Source organism: Prionailurus bengalensis, chromosome A3, assembly GCF_016509475.1.
Source record: "Prionailurus bengalensis isolate Pbe53 chromosome A3, Fcat_Pben_1.1_paternal_pri, whole genome shotgun sequence".
Lineage (NCBI taxonomy): Eukaryota > Metazoa > Chordata > Mammalia > Carnivora > Felidae > Prionailurus > Prionailurus bengalensis.
Genome location: NC_057354.1, coordinates 35,516,946 through 35,537,479, shown reverse-complemented (window position 1 = coordinate 35,537,479; position 20,534 = coordinate 35,516,946). Strand labels below are relative to the sequence as shown.

General features: G+C 40.5%; 1 protein-coding gene across 2 annotated transcripts in view; it reads left to right on the top strand.

Moving 5' to 3' along the window:
* The window catches only part of PAK5 (p21 (RAC1) activated kinase 5), a 299,753-nt gene that overhangs the window by 233,137 nt on the left and 46,082 nt on the right, over positions 1-20,534 (top strand). Inside the window, exons 1-3 of one of the 2 annotated variants that reach the window (XM_043602882.1) lie at positions 7,453-7,457; positions 7,520-7,525; positions 18,211-18,798. In XM_043602882.1, the coding sequence (XP_043458817.1) occupies positions 7,455-7,457; positions 7,520-7,525; positions 18,211-18,798 (597 nt within the window). In that variant the 5' untranslated portion in view covers positions 7,453-7,454. Of the gene's footprint in view, positions 1-7,452; positions 7,458-7,519; positions 7,526-18,012; positions 18,799-20,534 lie in introns of those variants that run through there. The other variant, XM_043602881.1, reaches the window with a different exon arrangement.

Genomic DNA, 20,534 nt, shown 5'->3' with positions numbered 1-20,534 from the left:
TAGGAAAGGGGAGTAGGAGAGTGTCTTTCCTGCAGGAAAACAAAGCTTTCTAACTCTTATTTGTAAATAAAAGTTTCATGAGGTCTTTCTGTGGGGACACGGAATGACATTAGTGAAGCGTGTCTTCAAGAAAGTTCCTAGGGCAAAAGCAGGACTGGATCTCATGCTTCTTGAGTGTCTTTTTGTTAAATCTGTTCATAATGTGAAACGTGATTGATGGAAAATGGAGAGATGTTGTTTGAGTCTCTTGTGGGGTGTGTGTGTGTGTGTGTGTGTGTGTGTGTGTGTGTGTCCAGCCTTATCTAAGTTATACTTAGGGAAGGGGAGTTGTAAAATCCCTTTCAACTTGTCCTGGGAGCTGGCATCCCACTTAGGGGAGAAAGGTGGATGATTATCTCTTTGTGCTGGCGCAAGGGCTCTTGCTGTTCTGTTAATATCCTCAAATGAGTGAACAAGATTATCCAATGAACTCTTCAGACTCCTGCATTCTAGCCTTAAATGTTCCCTCAGGGTTTGTTTGAAGACTTAATGGGATAAATGTGCTCTAACATTAAAGTCATAAAACAGGTTCTAGAAACGTGATACCCCAGCGCTGCCCTTTGTGGTACGCCCCAGTCGTTTTCCCCTTTCTGTTTGGGAGCAGTTTCTTTTCTTTCTTTCTTTCTTTCTTTCTTTCTTTTCTTTTCTTTTCTTTTCTTTTCTTTTCTTTTCTTTTCTTTTCTTTTCTTTTCTTTTCTTTTCTTTTCTTTTCTTTTCTTTTCTTTTCTTTTCTTTTCTTTTCTTTTCTTTTCTTTTCTTTTCTTTTCTTTTCTTTTCTTTTCTTTTCTTTTCTTTTCTTTTCTTTTCTTTTTCAACGTTTATTTTTGGGACAGAGAGAGACAGAGCATGAACGGGGGAGGGGCAGAGAGAGAGGAAGACACAGAATCAGAAACAGGCTCCAGGCTCTGAGCCATCAGCCCAGAGCCTGACGTGGGGCTCGAACTCCCGGACCGTGAGATCGTGACCTGGCTGAAGTCGGACGCTTAACCGACTGTGCCACCCAGGCGCCCCATCTTTTCTTTTTTTAAATATAAAACAAAGAAATGACCCTATTAATCTGGAGTTTAAGGACTACAGAGTATTTTTTCTTTTGAGAATATATATCTATAGATCTTTGCATATTTAGATGTGTGTGTATATGTCTATGTGTGTATGTGTGTATTTCTCACACAATTGGCTGACCTTCAAAATCTCTGTTGAATTGAAATCATTTGAGTCATGAAAAGGGGACCTCAGGCACATGGTCTACCAGTGCTGTTCAGACTTGAGTGTCTACATGAATTCCCTGGAGTCTTTGTTAAGATGCAAATTCTGATTCTGAGGTTCTGGCTGAGGGGGCTGAGAATCTGCAGTCCCCACAGGCTTTCCGGTGTGTCGTAGGCTGCTGGTCCAAGCCGCACTCTGAGTAGCAAGGGGACAAGGTCTACTAGTAGTGCCATTCCCAAACTTGGCTGCATATTGGACTCACCTGGGGAGCTTTAGAAATTACTGACACCTGGAACAACCACCAGCGATGTAATTGGTGTGGGGAAGAGGCCTTGGCTTCATAAATGCTCACAGGCTCCCCCAGGTGACCAGTGTGCAGCTATGGCTGAGAGCCACTGCATTTGAAGCTGCCAGGTAAAGAGGAACCTGTCACTGACTTAGCTGTTAGAAAACCTCCTGGTGCATTCTTAAACCTGTTATTGAATTTCAAAGACATAAAAGCTTTTCAACGGGAACACTCTTCTATCTTGAATAGACGGAAGGATGGTTGCATGGATAGATGGGTATCTTTGGGGAACAAGTGATCGCATTTTGCAAAAGAAAGGAGAAACCACATGATTTTATCCTGTATGTAGCTTATATAAATCAAAGAAATGACTTAGCACCTCTGCTGTGCAGAAAGAGAGCCTCACAGACTTCCAGGTTTCTCTGGGGAGCCAAGTAAGCAGGGAGAGCAGCACTAGACTCCACTAATCAGAAAGGTAAAGAAATTAAGGATGAAAACAGCCTCCCAACTTGTGATAGCATTGTTTCTTTGGTATTTGCTAAGTTAGTAGAATATTCAGTGCGCAGTCTCATATCTTTTTTTAAGTTGTTTTTTATTTTTTTTTAATTTTTTTATTTTTTTGAGAGAGGGAGAGAGAGAGAGAGAGAGTGCCAGTAGGGGAGGAGCAGAGGGAGGGAGGCAGAATCTGAAGCAGGCTCCAGGCTCTGAATTGTCAGAACAGTGCCTGATGCAGGGCTCAAACTCAGAAACCGTGAGATCGTGATCTGAGCCGAAGCTGGAAGCTTAACCCATTGAGCCACCCAGGCAGCCCCCCCCCCAAATTTTTTTTTTAACTTTTTAAAGCTTATTTTATTTTGAGAAAGAGAAAGCATGTGCACATGCTCAAGCTGGTGAGGGGTAGAGAGAGAATCCCAAGCTACCAGCATGGAGCCTGACTCAGGGCTCAATCCAACAATGAGACCATGACCTGAGCCAAAATCAAGAGTCAGATGCTTAACTGACTGAGCTACCCAGGTACCCCTGCAGTGATATCAAAGATACCTTTAATCAGATTCGCCTCCTCTCTGACTCAGTCACCCACACAAAGTCACCCATTTAGTCCCCACAAGATTTCTTCTTCTTCCCTTGGACCTCCAGTCTTCCAATGCTACTGCATTATGCTTCCCTGTCAGCCCCCTTCTTTATTAATTGCCTTCCAACTTAAACTCCGTAATTCATCCACGTTGTAGCCCATATTGACCCTACCTGCCAACACCTGGCAAACACTGATACTGGGATATATCCACTGTCCCACTTTTGCAGAGGCTGCCCTCAGGATGCTACATATTTTCTGGACAAGACAAGCAATCATTTGCTTTTGTGCCACCCCAATGTATTTTAACAAAAGAATAATTTACATACAAGATCATTATTATATAGCTTGCAATATTTTACATATGTATGTATTCATGGGACCATGACCCAGATGAAGATGGAACATTTTCATCACCCACCAAATTCACTTGGGCCTCTTCCCAGTGAACATCTTCCCCTGGAGGTAATCATCATCATTCTGACTTCAATCACTGAAGAGAAATGAATGACTAATAGCTAGGAATGTTTGGTAAAGCTGACCTTAATATTTAATGGACTTTGAAGTTCAGTGTTTCTGAAACTTTTGGAACATTTAGAGCCCAGATTTTCTCCACTTTTTTCCCCACAGAAGCATAATTTTTTCTTGGCATCCAAGGCCAGTCCATCTCTGAAATATAAGTACATAATTACAATACCAACTTTGTACTCTAAAATGTTATTTAAGTGCTTAGCAGTTTTATTTCCAGATTAACAAGTTTCTTAACATTTATCATGCCTTGAAGAGATCATTTTAATGTTTATTAAAATTGTTTAAAATGTCAGGTGGAAAAAAATTTGAGTTTTGGACACTGAAAGGTAAAATTTTGTTGACCAAATTTAAAATAAATATGCCCTTGGAGATCTAGTAGAAGGGAAGACAGATGTCTCTGGAAATAGAATGTTAAGTAAAGGTGAACTGTATTGACTTATTAAGCTTTTTTAATGTCCACCCCCTCCCTTGTTTGAATGTGAGGTCTGTGGGGGCAATACCATCAATAAATAATTATTAAATGGAAAAAATAAATATGCTTTGTACATCTTTATATCATCTATAGGCAAGCAAAAAATTTTGACATTTGGCGTTGCATATGCCCAATTTTTCACGAATCATGTAACTAGTTGGTGTTTTTACAAGGGTAGGGTAGCAACTGATGTGTAGACTACACATTTTGTTAGCTATTAAATTTTAAATGTCAGAATCTTGACCAAATGCAAGGTGAGAAGATGTTTCCTTTGTTGCAGTGATGGAATTTTGAAGTTGCTGTAAAGGCTAACCATTCCAAAGAGCAATCAATTTGTTTTTCCCCAGTTCCCATAATCCTGAGTTTTAAACATCTTTCCTTCCTGGAAATATTTAACATGACCTTGTCCTGGGATGTGCTTACATTCCTCTCATTGTGTCACAGACTGGGTGGAGCTTGTTCCTGTGTGCCGTGCTTCCTTTCCCACACCCTCAGAGGTTCAAGTTGAGGATGCTGATGGGCTGTGCTGTGGTTTTCACGTATTTTGGGAGGCATTGATACTACCAGCTGAGTGATACTGGGCAAGTTGCTTGGCCTCTCTGAGCCTCATTTCCCTTCTTTGTGCAAAGAGGTAATATTGTCATCTATCCCAGGGTCTTGTGAGGGTGAAGTATGGGGGAAACACCTGTAATTCTCTTGGCACACAGTGTTGAGGTCAATGTTAGTGACTAGAAGCTCTCTTAAACCCATTCGTGGAATATTGGCAGCCATTTCATTGATCTCACAAATAATTTAAAGTTCACATCCTCCATGGAGGGTGCTGAGCTTTTGTTTATGCCATCATGTCTGTGACGCCTAACACTGAACAAGAACCCGAGCAGCTCGCATCTCTGATTGCTGCTGCTTGAAAATTCCTTTGAGAACAGGATACGATCTCTTATTCTAGTCAGTTGGCTTGACTCACAAATAAAATTGCTTCAGAAGTGGAAGACCTGTGTTTCATGTACCCTTCTGCCGTAGAATTGCAGATTATAAATGAACCAAGTGCTTTTCTGGTGCCAAGTGACCCTATACCACTGACAAATAGAAATACTCAACTCACCAAGAGGCTTTCTTTCTCCTCCTTTCTCCCTCCCTCCCTCCCTCCCTCCCTCCCTTCCTCCCTTCCCTCCCTCCCTCCCTCCCTCCTTCCTTCCTTCCTTCCTTCCTTCCTTCCTTCCTTCCTTCCTCCCTTCCCTCCTCCCTTCCTTCCTTCTTCCCTTCCTCCCTTCCTCCCCTCCTTCCTTCCTTCTTCCCTCCCTTCCTTTCTCCCTCCCTTCCTTTCTTTCTCCCTCCCTTCCTCTCTTTCTCCCTCCCTTCCTCTCTTTTTCCCTCCCTTCCTCTCTTTTTCCCTCCCTTCCTTTCTTTCTCACTTCCTCCCTTCCCTCCCCTCTTCCTTCCTCCCTTCTTTCTTCCCTTCCCTCCTCTCTTCCTTCTTCCCTTCCTCCCTCCTTCCCTCCCTTCCTTCCTTCCTCCCTTCCCTCCTCTCTTCCTTCCTCCCTTCCTTCCTTCTTCCCTTCCTCCCTCCCTTCCTTCCTTTATTCTTTCCTTCCTTCCTCCCTTCCTCCCTTCCTCCCCTCCTTCCTTCCTTCTTCCCTTCCTTCCTTTCTCCCTCCCTTCCTTTCTTTCTCCCTCCCTTCCTCTCTTTCTCCCTCCCTTCCTCTCTTTTTCCCTCCCTTCCTCTCTTTCTCCCTCCCTTCCTTTCTTTCTCACTTCCTCCCTTCCCTCCCCTCTTCCTTCCTCCCTTCTTTCTTCCCTTCCCTCCTCTCTTCCTTCTTCTCTTCCTCCCTCCTTCCCTCCCTTCCTTCCTTCCTTCCTTCCTCCCTTCCCTCCTCTCTTCCTTCCTCCCTTCCTTCCTTCTTCCCGTCCTCCCTCCCTTCCTTCCTTTATTCTTTCCTTCCTTCCTTCCTTCCTTCCTTCCTTCCTTCCTTCCTCCCTTCCTTCTTCCCTTCCCTCCTCTCTTCCTCCCTTCTTTCCTTCCCCTCTTCCTTCCTTCTTCCATTCCCTCCTCCCTTCCTTCTTTCCTTCCTTCCTTCCTCCCTTCCCTCCTCCCTTCCCTCTTCTTCTCCTTCTTCCCTTTCTTCCTTCCTCCCTCCTTCCTCTCTTCCTCCCTTCCTTGCTTCTTCCCTTTCTTTCCCCCTTCCTTCTTCCCTTCCCTCCTCCCTTCCTTCTTTCTCCCTTACTTCCCTCCTCCCTTCCTTCCTCCCTTCCCTCCTCCTTTCCCTCCTCTCTTCCCTCCTCCCTTCTTTTCTCTCTTTCTCTCTCTCTCTCTCTCTCTCTCTCTCTCTCTCTCTCTCCCCCTTTCTTTCTCCCTCCTTCCTGCCCTCCCTCTCTCTCCCTTTCTCCCTCTCTCCCTCCTGCTACCTCTTTCTTTAGCCCATGAATCAAATACTACAACAGTTTTTCCCCCAAAAAGGAGCTGGGACAACTGGTGACACTCTAGATCAAGAGTCAGCAGACTTTCTCTGTGAAGGGTCACGGGCTACGTGGTTTTTGTCACAACTCCTCAACTCTGCCTATTGTGGCCCCAAAGCAGCCACGTGCTGTACATAAGCACATGCATGTGACTGTGTTCCAGTAAAACTTATTTACAAAAACAGGCTGGATTTGGCCCACAGACCATAGCTTGCCATCTCCTGCTCTAGATGAATGCTGTCCAACAGAAATACAATGCAAACCAATATTCAATTTTACATTTTCTTGTAGCTACATTTTTGAAGTTCTTGATCTATTAAGACATGAATTTTTAAAGACTTTTAAAAGATAGAATGAACAAATCTTAGAACAGGAAGAGACAGACACCTCAACTTACAGATAACATAAATTTACTGCAGCACCCTGTTATCTAATGGCCCAAGATTTTTTTAAGTGACGGTAGGAAACTGCACAACTGCCAAAATGCCCACTTTTGAATGATTTTTCTTATAGTCTATGTAAGTAGAACCAAAATTCTAACCATGAAGCTATGCCAAATTGAAATAATTTTAGCCACAAGAAACTAAAAGCGACTCAGAGATAAGCCTTGGCCATGCCCCTGTTAGTACTTCGTACTGACTCATCCTTCTGCGAGCAAAAGCAGATGGAGAATGGCTTCCTGATTATCCCCACTTAAGAGAAGCCCGCATCGCTTCTCGTCCTTTTGGCTAAGATCAAGTGAAGAGAAGCCTGCCACCCTATCACTCAACTCTCACGAAATTCTATTCAGACAAATGCCTTCTTCTCTGGCCACATTAAGAATTGCCATCCCTGCCCACAGGCACACAGACCTTTCCTCCTCCCGTAGCCTGCTTTACCTGCTCTAGTATAAATGGGCCCAGCTCCTAGCTTTTATACCTCCCCTCCCTGCTCCAGCCATCATGGAGGAAAGGGGCACATGGGTGAATTGGGGCTGGCTGATCTAGGATGGCTCATTTCGGATCTCCCAGTGGTCCAGCCCAAGCTTGTTCACCTGGAAGAAGCAGGGAATGGAGAGGGTAGCAGCTGACAAGGCTTCTGATAGCCCAGACTAAGCATTGATAATGTCACTTAAGCCCATTCTCCATTGTCTAAGCCAGCCATATGGCCATCTCCTATTCAAGGGTGGAGACATAGTCTTCACCAGCTCCCAGTATGAAGAACTATAAAGTCACATTACGTAGAAGGGGGGGAGGGGTAATTATTCCCATTTCACAAGCTGTCTATCACAGAGATTAATATCAAACTACAAGGTTGGGTTTTGTGATATGCTCTAATGAATGTGCTTCTTCCTCTCCCCTGTGTGGGTTTATATCTCAACCTGAAATACTGAAAAATAAAACATTTGTTCAGACATGGTCACCTTCTTGTTGATACCTGAAATCAAGCTGAGACAAGCACTTCCATTCACAGCTTTCAGTGCTCTGTCTCAGGACTCAGGTGCTCAATGTCATTTCTTCTACCAGGACAATCTCAGTGCATATACATGTAAGAATTTAATACTGTTCTTTAAGCCTTCTGTGTACTATAGGCATGTTTTAGGCTGGGTTCCTCAAAAGCAGAGCTGAGACCAAGGCTTATATGTGAGTTTATTTTGGAAAATTAGGTTAAGGTTCATAACTGACATTGCTTCCCTTGGTATTCCTGGAGCTGCTGTGGATGTCCTGTGCCTCATGACTGATGCCAGTTATAGAGAGTCAGCGTGGGCACACGTGATAGGAGCATCAAGATCAAGTCTGTCCCTACCTGCTCTCTTTAATTCCTGGTCTGCCTTCTAATTCTAGATTCACTGTCATCATCATTGTTATTATACTACTTAAGGTGTTCCAGCTACTGTGACATACTAACCCATACATCTTAGTAAATAAGGTCAACAAAATAGAAGTTTATTTATCATTCACTTAGTATCCAGTGTGGATTTTCCTAACCAGAGCATGGTATCCCATGTGGTCATTTAGCAAGGAAGATTCTACCATGTGGCCCTGGCATACCCTAGCAACTGAGAGGATCCTGCCAGGTCCTCTCCATTCATTTGGCAGACAGGAAAATAAAGAGAAGAAAAGGCATTTCTTTGTGGCATTGGCCTGGAAAGGATAAATATCACGTCCTGCTCCCATTCTATGGGTGAAAATTGGTCCCATTGTCTGTCTAGTTGCAAAGGCTCCTGGTAAATGTGGTCCCTGGCTGGGAACAGCTTTGCAGCAATGCCTTTACACAATGGAAGGGGAGTACCCATTGTGGTGGCCACTTAAAATATCTGCCACATCAGTCAAGCATACTGGTATCCATACCTGTTGGTTTACAAGAAGGGGACCCCATCCATCTTCATTTTCAATTTTTTTATTTTGAAATCTTTGTCTAAAAAAGGTATGCCTGATGCCTCTTGTGTCCCATCTCATGTCTTTTAGGCCAGCCTTTTTCACTCCGGCCATTGCTGAGGCAACCTGCTGTTCACCCCCATTGCACCACTTACCTTTGCTTTCAGACATGGCAGTTTCTTCACTGCCACTTTGTGGGACACACATGGGAGTCCCCTCAGCCATTCTGACACAGAAGATGGGAGCAGGTGGATGAACACTTCCATCCTCAGTCCCTTGAGTGGCCAGTTCTGAGACAGGTTCACAGCTCTTCAAGAGAGCTGAGCCCCAATTGTCCACAGATAGCTTGATAACATACCATTGAATGGGCTTCCCCTTTTCTGTTTCACCCCCTTACAGTTCCTAACTTCATTTTCCAAAATAAACTACTCATGTGCGGGCCTTTGCCTCAGATCTGCTTTTGAGGAACCCAGACTAAGATGTGAATATGGCATATGAGAGGTTTAAGAGTAACATTAAATTCTTATATGTACTACCCAAGTTAAGAAATACATGGTGGAAACTTGTCTCATCTCGAAGTACTCCCTGCCCTTAGAAACAATTTTTTGTTTCAGTAAATGAATAAATCAATGAACAGAGATACTTCTATAGTCCTACTTCATTGCTGCCTATACTCTAAACCAGAACACCACAAGTAAATAATAGAGAAGTTCCCAGCTATAACACTCATAGTCTCAAACCGACTTCAAACCCATCCATGAAACACTTATATCACCTCTGATCAAACTGACTTCAGTTGACTTCAGCATGACTGCTTTACATTCTAAGCAGCAAGAACCAGGGCCATAAATTGCATTTGCTTTGCCAGATTAACAATAAATGGAAAGTCTGCTTTAGGGATTATCCTTGTACGAAACTGGTCACTAAATGTGTTAGATTCACTGTGTTTAACGAGGTAGAGAAAAATGGCAAACAGACTGTTTTCCAGTTAATGAGGAATCTTGCCTTTTACTAAATTCACAAAGTCATTCTTAGATACACTAGGCTTTATTATAATCTGTGCAGAATATAACGTTTAGTTAATAAAGGAATTGACTTATTTGTATTCTATATGATCATTACATATTTACTGAAAAGATCTTAATGATTAGAAATCCACACCCCTGCTGGGTGGCTCATTTGGTTAAGCATCATGATCTCAGTTGGTGAATTTGAGCCCCATGTCAGGCTCTGTGCTGACAGCATAGAGCCAGGAGCCTGGCTCAAATTCTGTGTCTCCTTCTCTCTGCCCCTCCCCTGTTCACACTATCTCTCCCTGTCTCTCAAAAATGAATAAACATTAAAAAAATTTTTTAAAAGAATCTGCACCCCTGCTGCCCCTTGGAGATGTTCTGCCCTTATTCTCACATTTCCAGGAATATGGAATTCCACCTACTTACTCAATTAGCCCTACCCCCTGTGGTTACCAAAAAAAAAAAGTGTTTTCTACATTGAAAGAAAATAGAAGATCTGAGTCTTCTGGTGCATAAAAATCCAGCTGAGAATTAGCATTTCTTGCCATAAGGATTCAAGTATGTCAGATCCGTTTGTTGTTGTTACATACACAGCTGTTTGCCACCACATTCCTTAATAAAAACAAGGCAACTGATTCTCTGAAAACAGCATGAGAATTCAGATAAATTGTTAAAAGTAGATACTTTCTGAGAGAGTCTTGGTTTGTTCTTGAGTCATGGGAATGTTTAGCTTATTGACCTCCTGAGAAGTGTTTACCCAGAAAGACAAAATGAAACGCATTCTTGAAGAGGATAGAAGACATTGTTTTTTAAAAAGAAAGGCAAGGTCTTATTAGGGCAAAGCTGTTAATTACACACTTCATTATTGTCAAGGTTAATACAGTCTGTGAGAGCAGAGGCACTTTTTCATCTCTTCCTCAGAACAAGGGGAGACAGCTGTTCTTACGGACAGATCCATTATAGCTTATCACTGGCCGGCAGCCTGGGGAAGGAGCACCATGAAATATGGCCGCTGTCAACAAGAGAGCAGACGCTGAGCTGGTCCAGGCACAATGGAAAGAAAGGCAATGAGAACCAGGGTGTCAAACTCAAATAGGTTGGGTTGCATTGATTTTTAATGCCTGGCTGTTCTGCAGCATGAAGTTCAGCGATACTCTTGCCGTTATATTATTGATCTCTAAAACTGCACAATCTTGCTTTAATAAACATCAGATACTGACAGCCATAAATAGAAGTTCTTACATTTTGAAGCCTGGTTAAACCATGTTGTAAAATTTTGCATGTTTGGATTTCACTATTGTTGCTTTGGTGTTATGATTCCTTAAAGTGAAACCTGTGTTAGGGAAACAAATATTACCTCGGTTCTAGTTTCACTGGTCTTCCTGATTAAATAAGGTTACCAAACCCTTCTTTTTTTCTATTCTTTTTAGACAGGTCAACAGTTTATTTCTAACAGATATTTACATTTTGCAAGCCCTTGCTTTTTAACACCGACTAGTTTTCACTGAGAGAAAAGCATGTGCTCCTTTAAGAGTAATACAGTTACACCATCTGTAAACATCTCCAAATGTTAAAAAGGAGACCCAAGAAAAGACTGTGTCTTCTATAGCCTGTTATTATAGTGTCTTTGGGTTTTTGTTTTGTTTTTGCTATAGATGAAATTTTCTTCTTTGCAAATGTCTGCAACCACACCTTCACTTCCATAGTACTCGAGTTTTATTCATCAATAACTCTGAGATTTATAGCCTCATAATAAGATCATGATGCTATAGAAGCAGGTGTGCCAAAATAGTGAAATCTTTCAAAGTATTCATTTTGGTTAAACATAGGAAATATTTCACCTTTGTAGAGAATGGGAAAACATTGAACAGTGTAGCTCCCAGCAGCCAACTGTAACATCAAATAATTTTAACACAATACATATATGTGTAATACTATATATATGTATACAGATATATGTTATATAGATATAAAATACAAATTTAACATTATACTATATATTTAATAAAATATATATTTAGTGCCATACACACACACACACACACACACACACACACACACACACACACACACATATATATATATAAAGTCCTGGATCGTATTATACTGAAAAATATATGTCAGTCTAATATGTTTTATTATAAAAGTACCCTAGTTGTAGAAAATATGGAAAATGCACTAACCCCATTGAGTACACAGTGTGAACAGCAGACCAGCAGGATTATCACTGCCTGGGAGCCCATTCAAGATGCGGAATCCCAGACCCCACTTCAGACCTATTGAATCAGGCTCTCCCTCTAACAGGATCCTCAGGTGATTTGTGTGCACATTAAGATTTGACAAGTGCGGGTTTAAAATCTATGTCACACTTAATCTCCCCACCTAGAGATGACCACTGTCAATATTTTACTGTATTTCTATTAATCTTCCTTTTCCGTATGTATCTTTCAGTGTAAATAATAGGAAGTCTAATTTTGTTAATTTTTAGGACTCAGATATTACATCTTTAAGAAGGATTACAGTAGAGTGCTGATCATGTTTTGAAAGTATTCCATTTTTTATATCTAATAAGGAATATTTCTTTGAAATATATAACAATTGTAATTAGCTGAAGATATGTCTTTAAACTCAGGAAATTTGTATTTTGCATCTAAGGTTACTAATAATCATTTTTAAAAATTTTATTAATGTTTATTTATTTTTGAGTGAGAGCAGGGGAAGGAGAGAGAGAGAGAGAGAGGGAGACAGAAGCTGAAGCAGGCTCCAGGTTCTGAGCTGTCAGCACATAGCCCGACACGGGGCTCAAACCCATGGACCACAAGATCATGACCCAAGCTGAAGTCAGACACTAACCACCCAGGCTCCCCCTAATAATTGTTTTTAAAAGTCTAAAACATCAATTCTTTTCCTTCCATTGCATAAGGCTGAGATTGATTTATTCCATTGTTTACATCTTTCTTCTTTTCTTTATTATCAACCTAATTTTAAAGTAAAATTTAACTTATAAAATAGTTAAATAACTACCATTTATTAGTGCTTCCTGTATGCCAGGAATCATGCCAGCTGTTTTACACATTATTGTATTAAATCACATTAACCCAATGAGACAAAGATTTATTCTTGCCGTTTTATGGATTAAGAAACCATGGCTTTTAAAGGTTAGGTAACTTGCCCACTATCACACAGTTGATAAATGCTGTAAGCCTGATTCAAAACTAGGATTAAAAACTACATTGTTTTTTAAAAGTGTTTCTTATTCAATGATAGTCTTTATTTTTTCTTCTAAATAGTAGTTATCTCATAACCATATATTTCTCCTTCCACATCAACAAGTATGTAGAATTCTGTTTATTGAGTTTACTGCTATAATTCTGCATCTGAACTGAACATGTCTTTGGGTATGCAGTGATAAGTGCACAGAAACAGCAGACTTCCCAATTCTGAGGTCAGAGATTAATTCATGTCTTAAAACAGTGACCCTCTAATCTCCCATAAAAAATCTAAATTAACTTACTTGGGGGACAAAATTGTGAAATAGGTGTTTATGATTGTTTGGTTTTTCATTTTCCAAATGTAGTATATTTATATCACAACTAATGAGGGAAAGAAAGGGCTCTCTCCCAAACAGGCCTTCATTATGTTATCACTTAGTCATTTAAAAAAATATTTGCAGATAGTATGGATATAGACATATTACAGATCTCCATTATAGCTTTTGATGTTATTGTATGGATGGGTGGGTGGATAGATAGCCAGTTGGATGGATACATTGATAGATGATAGACACATAGATGGGTGCCTCTTTGTGACATCTAAATTCATTTCTCTCAGTATTCCTCAGAAACCAAGTGACTGAGTTTCACGTCTGCCCATTCAGCTCATAAATGAAATTGGAAAATTTTAGTTGGAAAACTGGAAGATTTAAAGGATTGAGCAGTTTCAAAGGAGGTACTCAACAATGCTCTGATCACAAAAGAATCACACAGGGAAGGATTTTTCCCCCCTTCTAAATTTCTGTGTCTTGGTAGTGAATTTCTAAAACTGATAGTTCAGCCCCATCATAGCCATTTATTAATTTGCTGAAGATAAACTAACAAGTTCTCTGGATATAAATTCCAAAGGACAAGTGATTGAAATGCTGATTTGATATGAGTGGGGAATGCTTTCTTCTGTTACCATAATTATCCACATAGCCCCAAAGATGGTGGCATGTTAACATATTCTGATCATCTCTGTGTCTCAATCATTTAGTAAGTGATGAGCTGGTAATTACCTCTTTTTTTTTTTTTGTCACCATCCAAGTATATCTATTATTTCCTCCTGGACCTAGCTCACAATTCTCCCCTCCCTGAAAACTTTCCAAGAGTTTTAGTCTGTTCTTCTCTGATCTTTTCTTTACTATATAATCTTCACATTTTAACTTGCCTTCATTTAGGAGTTGTGTTTAATATTCCTAACTTGTTTCAGATTTACAAGTTTGTGTCCACATGAAGGAAGTGCATACATTAGTATGTTTCAAAACTTCTATGTAACCCCTCCCTCCATCAGCCTCTACGATTCCTGGGTATCAATCAGTATCAATATCAAATGATAGTATCCTTTTTATAAATTGGAGAATGGGTAATGAAAGAAGGATGAAAGTAAATCACATAACAAATGTGGGTGAAATTGAGACCAGAACCTGCAATTGTCCATGTGCTGTAAACTGAACAATTTATCGCTAGAGGGATGGAGTGCACAATAGAAAATGTGCACTTTATTAACCCATTGTTGATGGATTATGTCACACACCAAACCTTTGCATTGCCAGCTGGTGCTATTTTATTCAGATGAGTCTGAAGAGTACCTTGGAAAGAGAGCTAGACTGACCTGAAAGTAATATAACATTCATTGTGTGTCAGCCATACTTCGGTTTGAGAGAGAGAGACTGAGAGCATGCTAAACTGGAAGGGAGAGGTTTGGAGTTTGAATCCCAGGTCTGTTATATATCAGTGGGCAAAGTCAGCTCTGAGTTTTAGTGGTACTCAGTAAAGGAAGGAGGATGCCTACCTAGCTGCCCTCTAGATTCCTTCCAACATTAAAAAACTGGAAGTGATTCTGTGGTCCCAGAGTTGAATATTTCATGTATTCAGAGATGGGAGGTGTGAAGGCAGACAAGAAAGATTGACTGAAATATTGTTTAAGATGGATAGAATTTAGAGAAGTTTTTTTTCCCTGCAGTATATACCCAAAGATAACACTGACCATGAAAAATTCTAATATAGTTAACTATTATTTGTCAAGCTCACAGAAAGTCTTGATAACATTTTTGCTAAAGGATTATCCAAGCAGGTCCAGTAACTGAGAAGTTACTTGAAGACCTTGGCATACCTTACAGTCTTTATTCATGTTATACATCAGTCAACACAGATGCCCAGGATTGGAAATACCAGGAAGCTACTTTTGGGGAAGACCATGAATTACTGAGAACATTTCATTAAGTAATCTGCTAATTGTTGATAGAGAATAGGAATGTGCAAGAGTATAATTTCTGTCTAGAATGCTGGCTGAAAAGACTTTATCCACTGTGATATAAACAAATTAATACTGTTTTCTTAAAAATTTGTACAAAACATTATTGAAGAGGAGAGGCCAATTGTTTAAATCCACAGAAAATAAGAGTATATATGTCTAAAAGGGTTTTAAGGAGCACCTTGAGGGGGTGCCTGGGTGGCTCGGTCAGCTGAGCATCCAACTCTTGATTTCAGCTCAGGTCATGGTCCCAGAGTCATGGGGTCGAGCTCCATGTGGGGCTCCATGCAGAGTGTGGAGCCTACTTAAGATTATCAGTCTCTCTTCCCCACTCATTCTCGTTCTCTCTCTATATATATATAGATAGATAGATATCTTTCTTAGATAGATAGATAGATAGACATAAAGATATATATGTATATCTTTCTCTCTATATATATATAGATATATATATAGAGAGAGAGAGAACGCACTTTGAGCAAATGAGAGAAATAATAATAAACAGGTAAGATACAACTGAAATGCACTAGAAAGCTACTCAAATGGGCTTGATATTTTTGAAGATGAGTTAGCTAGCATTCATACTAAATGTATCAAAAGATGTCCATTTCCTCCTTTCCTCTTCCCAGCTACTTCCCCTTCTCTGTTCAAAGGTATTATTTCTTCAGTTCATCCATTGGGGTCAGCATAGATGTTGTTACTCTGAGAAAAGGTTCTGATGTATATGTGATACATGGTTCTTTTTCTCTCTGAGAAATCCTCAAACAGAACATCACCTATTTGGGCAATCAACCCATTTATACCCCTCCTCCACAAATAACCATAACATTCCATATAATGGAAGACTATTCAGTGATTTAAAAAGAACTGGGGGGGTGCCTAGGTGGCTCAGTCAGTTAAGAGTCTGACTTCAGCTCAGGTCATGATCTCACGGTCCGTGAGTTCGAGCCCCGCATCAGCTCTGTGCTGACAGCTCAGAGCCTGGAGCCTGCTTCAGATTCTGTGTCTCCCTCTCTTTCTGCCCCTCCCCCACTTGTGCATGAATACAGGCACTTGCATGCACACGTTCTCTCTCTCCCTCTCTCTCTCTCTCTCTCCTCCTCCTCTCAAAAATAAATGAACATAATGAATGAATGAATGAATGAATGAATAAGAGTATGCAAATCTGTGCAGAAGAATTCCATGTACTTTATGTAGACATACCTCTCAAGGAGGTAGAGTGACTTACTTCAAAGGGTGCAGTAGAGAAAGCAGCAAAGGAAGCAGAATGTAACTTTATGTGTGGAGACCTGGCAAACACTACCTGGGCCAGGTGACCAAGGTCAGTATCATCAGGGAGAAGCCATGTTAATGGTATGCGCCCTGCATACGATGTGATATAATTGGTGATCGCCTCCAAAACCAATAACCCCAGTTTAACCCTGGGAAAAACATCACACATACCCAGTTGAGGGACATTCTGCAGAACCCCTGAGCACCACTTGTTAAAATTGTCAAGGTCATCAAAAACAAGGAAAATCCAAGAAACTATCACAGACCAGAAGAGACTAAGGAGACATGACAAATAAGTTTGTAGTGTCATGAATGGGGCCCTGGAATACTGGGGAAAGAAACTAGTGACATTCACATAAACTATGGAGTTTAGTTAATAGTAGTGCAAGATATTAACAATACAGTAAGGGGTACATGAGAGCTCTGTGTATGCTCTTTGCAACTTCTCAGTTTATTTAAAACTATTCCAAAATTAAAAGTTTATTTAAGGGTGCCTGGGTGGCTCAGTCGGTTGGGTAACCAACTTCAGCTCAGGTCATGATCTCGCAGTTTGTGGGTTCGAGCCCTGCGTTGGGCTCTGTGATGACAGCTCAGAGCCTGGAGCCTGCTTCGGATTCTTTGTCTTCCTCTCTCTCTGCCCCTCCTCCGCTCTTGCTCTGTCTCTGTCTCTCAAAAATAAATAAATGTTAAAAAAAAAATTTAAAAACTTTAAAAGAAAGGTGTATAGACAAAAAGTATTAGTCCAGGACTGATTGGATAGGAAAAAAAGAAAACCTTGTCTTTCACTGATCTATAAATCATATGTTCTAGGACAAATTTGAGTTTTGCCTCTAGTTTGAAATCCTCTATTATACTGAGATGATTTTGAACTCCTTTGCTACTTGCTCAAAGGTATTTTTCTCCTAAAATTCTGGAAGTCTGAAGTCACAACACTTTGTTCTTTGTTCTTTTATCCACCCCCATCATATTTTGCTGCAAACCTTGTCATTGTCAAGGCACAGCTGACTGGCTTTGTAAGTGGTTTGTGATTTCTTTCTGTTCCTGGTATTCTGGTGTTATTTAGGTTGATTAAGGGGAACATTTGGCTCGGCAGTTTGTCACTAAGGTTCAAGTACAACAACCACATCAACTACTAAGCCATCCAGACCTCAGCCATGGTGATACAGAAGTGTGGCTCTAGCAAGCATTACAGTTAGATGCTTAATGAAAATATCACAGGTGATCACATATAAAATCTCATAAGTGATCTTCAAGCTGTTCAGTGTAGTTCAGAAAATGCCTTCCTTTTCTATAAAATCTAGTAACTCCAATTTTTCTGAATTCTGTAAAAGGGTAAAAAAAATGTGCGCCCATTCCTGGGTATGTTAATACTCAAGTGACAATACTTACTCGTTTTGCAAATAATATGAATAATGAATGTAAGAAATAATATGCTTTTTAAAACCAGTTATAGACTTAAAATTATAATCAGCTTATCATTAGATGGTTAGGGCTTATTATTTAAGGAGAGGAACCAGGGAGGAGGTTTCCCCTAACTAGTAAATAAGACAGTGATTGCTTAGTCTTCTAAATGGCTTTTTGATGTTTAATTGTATCTCTATTGAGATAGGTAAACGCAAATTTGCAATTAAGGTTATATAATATTTGACTTATTTCACCACTGAAACGATCAATTTTTATCACTTTTTAGGGGATATTCCTGGGGTCTTTTTTCCTCAGTGGAGTAGGGGTGGGATTGCAATATCAGTTTGAAAGCATGAAATGATTTCTTTAAATGGCATTCCCTTTACTGTTCCCAGACAATCGTTAGAGGAAATAAACCGTGCAAAGAAACCTCCATCAACGGCCTGCTGGAGGACTTCGACAACATCTCTGTAACTCGCTCCAACTCCCTAAGGAAAGAAAGCCCGCCCACCCCAGACCAGGGAGCCTCCAGCTATGGTCAAGGCCATCGGGAAGAAAATGGCTTCATCACCTTCTCGCAGTATTCCAGCGAGTCCGATACCACTGCTGACTACAGCACTGAGAAGTATCGAGAAAAGAGTCTCTATGGTGATGACCTGGATCCGTTTTATAAAGGCAGCCATGCCGCCAAGCAAAATGGGCATGTCACAAAGACCAAACACGGGGAAGCCTACTATTCTGAGATGAAGCCTTTGAAATCCGATATTGCCAGATTTCCCGTTGATTATCACACACACTTGGACTCACTGAGCAAACCAAGTGAATACAATGAGCTCAAGTGGGAGTACCAGAGAGCCTCAAGCAGTTCCCCTCTAGATTATCCATTCCAATTCACGCCTTCTAGAACTGCGGGGACCAGCGGGTGTTCCAAGGAGAGTCTGGTGTTCAGCGAAAGCGAGTGGGGACCCAGCCTAGATGACTATGATAGGAGGCCAAAGTCATCATACTTGAATCAGACCAGCCCTCAGCCCACCATGCGGCAAAGGTCCAGGTCAGGTTCGGGGCTCCAGGAACCAATGATGCCCTTCGGAGCAAGTGCATTTAAAACCCACCCCCAAGGACACTCGTACAACTCCTACACCTACCCTCGCCTGTCTGAGCCCACAATGTGCATTCCAAAGGTAATGTTATGTTCACTGCCTCCTTCCTCCTTATGTGCAGGCACCCCACAAAGGTGGTGCTAACATGAGCTTCTCACAGAGATCTAATGTGATGCTTCACCTTTTAAGTGAGAGTCCATATCAAAACCCTACCTGATTTCTATCCACGAGCCCCAAGGGCAGAGGATGTAGGGCAAGGCACATTTATTCATTAAAATCCAAGTCTTTGGAGATCCCCTACAGGGTTTCTGATTAAAAGACAAAAAAATATTTATTTGAAAGATGTCCTGATATACTACTAATAAGTAGTCTGCTCATATTGTACTGTCCTCTATTAAGGAGCATATGATCATAAACCATTAGATAGAGTAATTACAGTGGTTCCTATATTCTAACAAAGTTTACATGGATCTATAGAAAAGGAAAAAAATAATCAGGATTACATGGTAAGTTTTTAATAAAGTTTATTTTAGAGTTAAATTTTAATTTAATAACCATTCTCACAGGTGTGAGGTGATATCTCATTGTGGTTTAGATTTTTTCTTATGATGAGTGATGTTTAGAACCTTTCTTTCCATGTACCTGTTGACCATTTGTGTATCTTCTTTAGAAAAAAGTGTATTCAGGTCCTTTGTCCATTTTTTGACTGGGTTATTTGGGATTTTTTTTTTTTTTTTTTTTTTGCTATGGAGTTGAATGACTTCCTTCTATATTTTTTAACCTCTTATCAGGTATGTGGTTTGCAAATATTTTCTCCCATTCCATAGGTGCATTTTCATTTTGTTGATGTTTCCCTTTGCTGTGCAGAATCTTTATTTTGATGTAGTCCCACTTGTTTATTTTTGCTTTTGTTGCCTTTTGGTGTCAAATACAAAAAATCATGCCAAAACCAATGCCAAGAAATTACCCCCTCTTTTTCTTCTAGGAGTTTTATGGTTTCAGGTCTTACATTCAAGTCTTTAATGTTTTGAGTTGTTATGTATAGAGTAAGATAGGGACCCAGTTTCATTCTTTTACATGTGGCTGTCCAATTTTCCCAGCACCATTTATTGAAAACACTATCCTTTCTGCATTTGTATATTCTTGGCTCCTTTGCTGAAATTTGATGGACTGTATATTTGTGGGTTTATTTCTGGTCTCTGGTCTGTTCCTTTGAGCTATGAGTCTGCTTTTATGCCAATACCATACATTTTGATGTCTATAACTTTGTAATATAGTTTGAAATATCCAGCTTTGTTCTCCTTTCTCAGGACCACTTCGGCTGTTTAGGGTCAAATGTGATTTGTGCATGTGTGCTGTAGTTGCACACTTATGGTAGGAAGCTGTTTGTGTCAAGGTCATAGAAAAAGCTTTGTCCAGAGACAATAACCATTCAGCCCTGGGGCCATATTTGGCCCATTGACCTGTTGGGTCCACAAAATAGTCATCTCCAGCTTCTGAAAAATCAAGATATTTCATTTAGTATCTTCAACTTCTGGGTTTCAGCCTTCTCTTTAAAAAAAAAAATGGGATGATCTGACATGCCTGGGCACAATTTTCACATAGCATTGGAAATGGAACTGGCTGGAAGCAAAGGCTGACCCATTAGAGGAGAGAGGCCCTTCTCAGTCCACTTCATTCATTTTTCTCATTAACCTAATCCTAGAGGCATTTGGGATTTAATATAACCCCCAACAGCCTGCCCACCCATTTCACAGGAGGAAAAACTGAGGCCCAGAGTGTCATGTGGCATACTTAAGGTTTCATAATTAGTTGGT